This window comes from Stegastes partitus, unplaced genomic scaffold (assembly GCF_000690725.1).
Source record: "Stegastes partitus isolate 25-593 unplaced genomic scaffold, Stegastes_partitus-1.0.2 Scaffold489, whole genome shotgun sequence".
NCBI classification, from domain to species: Eukaryota; Metazoa; Chordata; class Actinopteri; family Pomacentridae; genus Stegastes; species Stegastes partitus.
The window spans coordinates 174247-179139 of NW_007578220.1; the positions used below are offsets into that span (position 1 = coordinate 174247).

At 41.8% G+C, this 4893-nt stretch overlaps 1 protein-coding gene across 2 annotated transcripts in view; it reads right to left on the minus strand.

Annotated features, from left to right (window-relative positions):
• dock11 (dedicator of cytokinesis 11) overlaps positions 1-4893 on the minus strand; it is a 63897-nt gene that overhangs the window by 33364 nt on the left and 25640 nt on the right. For both annotated transcript variants that reach the window (XM_008287166.1, XM_008287164.1), the window contains exons 19-23: positions 2247-2339; positions 828-951; positions 633-745; positions 402-485; positions 203-292 (exon numbers count right to left, since the gene is read on the minus strand). In XM_008287166.1, coding sequence (XP_008285388.1) covers positions 203-292; positions 402-485; positions 633-745; positions 828-951; positions 2247-2339 — 504 coding nt within the window. The remainder of the gene's footprint in view (positions 1-202; positions 293-401; positions 486-632; positions 746-827; positions 952-2246; positions 2340-4893) is intronic.

Sequence of the window (4893 nt, forward strand, 5' to 3'; positions counted from 1 at the left end):
AGGCATAAATAAAGCTGACTACTGTAGCGAGTGAGTTTGTTGTACATAAAAGGCACTAGAAGTTGAATTGTCTTAGAAACTCTTAAACATGTTAATTAATCAATCAAAATGATCGAGATACAGTTGACATGATGTGTTTGCAATTATCAATAAACCAATCAATGAACAGATCGTTGCTCACCAGCGCCTCACAGGACCTCACCTTTAGGTATTTGACGAGTTCTGCTTGGTTGCCTTCTGATGTCGTCCTCATCAGCTGGCAGTGCTGGAAGAATTTGTGTAGATGGAGGTCCTGAGGAACAAAAATAAAACAACAGAATTTAAGCTTCATCGAAACGTTGGATCTACAGCGGCTGCCATCACGAGTGTTTTACTTTAAAGAACGACAGAAGAAATTGTACCTGAGGATATATTGTTGATGCCACGTGGGTCCTCACTTTGAACAGCGTCTTGGCATTTTCTACCCATTTGATATCTGGTTGAGACTGATTGAAAGAGGAGTAGAGCGTTGACACAGCTCCATATGTAGACATCATCTTCACAAGCTCACACACACTCCTTCTGCATTACACAACTGAAACGTCACGACACACTGGACATGACGTAGACAACTCAAGTGCATATTGTTCTACCTTTCTGGTGTCCTGAGAAAGATATCCAGCAGGCAGAGTGGCAGCTACAGGCAACTGCAGCTCTAACGACTGCATCCTTCCATCTCTGAGCAAAGGCATCCAGGAGTAGCCCACTGAAACACGTGAAAGTAGGAGACTTATTCAACACTGAAATCAATAATACTTTTACAATACAATTTATTACAACACACTCACCCAGTGACTCCACTCCATCTCTCTTCTTGCTGCTCGCCTTGCTGCTGGACTCACAGCTGATGTGGTAGAAGGTGAAGAGGATGTGGTGCTTCTCGTGCACGTGGACTGGCAGCTCGATCTTAACCTGCATGCGGAGAAGCACTGTATGAGTTTAATATGTCAACATCAAATCTCTCTTTGCAGTCTTAGCAGATTGGGGACAGACTGATACCACTAATAGTTTTAATATAGGCATTACACAGTTCTATTAAGGCAAATGAGTGAAATTAGTGAAGCTGCCCCACATGTTGAAAGACGTATTTGACAAAACAATCATCAAAAAAAGTTGATTCTATGTGTTATTGGTTACACTGAGGGGGGAAACTTCCTCAGGATAACCATTTTTAATCAAGATAAACCATTATATTCTATTTAAAGCTTAAATTAGTAAAGATACACTTAATAAAAAAAAAAAAAACTGAGCTCATTGATGCTGTGTGTAACTTTTAGACCCACATATGATGCTGTGGTAAACTGTTGCTACACCAGGGGGCAGCAACAGCAAGGAAATGCATCTCTTCCCCTGTGACCTGGCTCACGCTGATCGTCAGGAAATGACGCATCATGTACAGATCAGCTATGGTGATTTATCACAAATACATAACCGGCACCCAACAAATTGCTTAGGAATGCTACGGATGAACATAAAGCCTCTCCAATTTACGACACAAGTATGAATCACATTGCTACTGTGGTGATTTTCTTTTTCTCTGGGGTAAGGCAGGCACTTAAAGAACACATCCAGTAGATAATATAACAAGACAGTTTGTGTTCTAAGACTTTTGGAAATCTCAATACTTTAATACTAAGTATAAATCTATTTTATTTAGTGTTTTTGTACTTTAAGATACTTTAAAGGACAAAATGGACTTTTAAAAAAAAATGAAGGTACTTAAAAAGACAATGATCATTGTTGTTTTGTTAGAGCGGAAATTCTCCGTGGTGTGCCTGGAAGCTGAAGCATGTGGAGGTAAATCCCAGTGAGCATGCCTTTGTGTGTTCATGCGTGCGTGTGGGAGTATATGAGGGCACTTAAGATCTTAATCCGTTTGATTTCAGGGCCATATGGACCCCCTCTAGTCTACCTCTCTAACAGTATCCTGACCTGTGTGTGTGTGTGTGTGGTGGAGTGTGACTGTGACTATTGTCTCGTGTGAGCTCACAGAGTCCAACCCAGAGACAGATTTATGGGATTATCTCAGTGCTGCTTAGGAATTTTGAACACAAAGGCTGCCGATTTTTTTAAGAAAAGTCCACTGTGTCTGTGTATCTCACTCATCTTTATTCACATGATTAAATCAATTGATTTCCTGCGAATTCACTAATCTGTGTATCTGCTGTAATATGAAACTAAAGATGAAATCAAAGATCTAATCTCACCTCGTCGTAGAACTCCGGGCTCTGATTGTGGTGCAGGACGGCCGCATAGGTGCTGCTGGTGAAGAGAGAGTCTCCCGGCTTGCCGTAGATGCACTAAAAAGACAAGCGAGCACGTCAGTCATCGAACGCCGGCTGTTTAATGTCGGGGTGCAGCAGCGAGTAATTGCTCAGAGGTCTGTGGTTACCGACAATATTTGGAGAAAAGACGGGGTGAGTGTGCACGTATGCATCGTATGCATCTTTGAAGCGCCGGCTATTTAAACAAAAGGCCTGGAGAAACTACAAAGCAGGACCTGAAATTATAAAAAATGACAGGTTCTGACTAGACAGAGGCCTCATCATGACAAAATATACGGGTGTTCAGGCCTTGCACAGCGCTGTTTAACTTATTTTAACTAAGAACCTTTTCTCCTCTGCTGGATTGTTGATGATAGATGCAATCACAGCACTCTTACACCAGATGTGATGACATAAATATTGCTTTTTTTCTTTGCTCCAAACACCAATTTGAGCCAAACTACAAACGCTATGAAGAGCAAATGTGGACATTTAGCTCGCTGTTGCCCACAGGTTTGTTTTTGCAGCCACTACAAGAAGGAGTTCTGTGGGAAAAAAAAAAAACCTGGATTGTAAGTTCAAGCTTGATGTTTTTTTAATGAGGGGCAACAAGTGGAAAAAGAAAATTCAAACCCGTTCTGATGGCTTGATACGGTAATTAGGATGCTAACAATTGCAGTCATCTCTAATGAACAATAACGAGCAGTGCTGGCCAGAGGAAAGGAGAGGGTGCTGGAGCCAGCTGATTGAAATTGAGATTGACAGGAGCTGGGATCAGTCTGGAGAGGCTCCTTGAGAGAGGAAATTCCCAACACAATCTGAAAAGAAGGTGGAAAACAAGGGATGGAACACATAGATGTGCTGCTGCTGATCACAAAATAGATAATCTGTGTGGCACTACAGAGAAACAACACATTCAGCCATCCTCTCTGCAGCAGCAAATAGGTTGATGGGAGTCATGATAAGCTGACTCAGGATGAGGGCTGAGGTGCGGTTTGGAAGAGCTGCCGTGGACTTTATCTGACGGTCCTGTTAGTACATGCACACCTCACAGGGCATCGTCCATTCAAGCTGATAGAGGGAGATATTTTTCAGTCATTAAAAGCGCAATTCCAGGTGTGGCCTGCATCTAAATCAAGGTTTGACTGGTCAAACGTGCAATTTATGACAAAGATAACAGTTAGGAGGCTGCAGATATCGTTGTACTTTTAATTCACAGCCTCTGGGAAACGTTCCTGCTCCCCGAAGCTTCAAACGAACTTCCTCTCGGCCAGATTTGTGTCTTATGTAAAACCCAGAACCTTCCCGAGCTTCCGCTCGCTCTGATTAAATCTCCCGAGAGGTGTTCTGCTGGCTCCTGCTCGCTTGTTTGTCAACATTTTTCTGCCTCGTTGTACTTTAAACGCTGCTGGCTCTGATCTGTCTCAGGATGTGTGTGTGTTCGCTCTAGCAGAGATATAGTACGCATGACTGCTGATCTGTCTGTCTGGACTGTCTTCATCAGTAGCATCAAATATCAATGTTGTGGCGGTTTAGGTCAAAGAATTTCTGTTTTCCCTCCCTCCCTCGAAAAAAAAAAAAAGTGAAAAGAAAAACAAATCCTTGGTGCTTTGATGACTATTTCCAACCACAAATATTTGACATGTGTGGCCAGAGAGAAATAGAGAGGAAGAAGGAGAGGAGAGAAAAAGAGTGACCATTCATTATCTTCTCCTGCCAGCTATAATAACCAGTTTCTGCAAAGCTTTTCCTTTCTCCTCCTCTGGCCCCTCAGCTGCACTGTGACTTCCACTTTGTGAAAAGCAATAAAAAAAGGAAGAGTTTATCATGTCTCAGGCCCACTGCCACTGATCAAATCTCTCTCGGGACATTCCACAGGTTTTCACTGCAGTATTATTGTCTCTGAGACGTTTACACCGGGCTCCTGCTAATCTCCCCCTAAACATCCATCCTCTTTCTTTCTTCTACCTTCAGCTCAATTTCCTTTCCTGAACTGTATATTTACGATTTCATCTGACTTTTTTTAAAATTTCACCAGTACTTTTTGGTATTTTCACCCGTCAATTCCAGCTGACATTGGGTGAGGGGTGGGATACACCCTGGACTTGTTGCCATGGACGCAATCAGACCCCCATACACAATCACATTCACACCTATATGACCCTCAACAAACTTGCAAAATGTTTGGACTGTGAAAAGAAACAAGGCGGCAGGTTCTAACCCCTGTTGCACATAAGACACACTATTATTTAGAGAGTTGAGAGATGTCAGTCTATCAACTTCAAGCTTTGCATCTTTGCATTAGAAGAAAGGATGTGTTGCACTTTAATTTAATAGTTGTAGTTGGTTTCATTTTCATTTTGTAAAACCTTTTATAGATTTCCCTATGTATGACATAGCATAAAGAATTAAAAAAGATTTTACAGTATATTACCATAAAAAGAAAATGTAATATTTCCACTATTAAGTCTAAAATCTGTGAAAAAACAGCCTCCAGAAGGATCTCCAGCCATCATCTACTACCTGTAAACACCCCCACATTTCCTCAACCTCACCCAGCCTAATAGAGACTGCTTGGTCTTCAAATGAA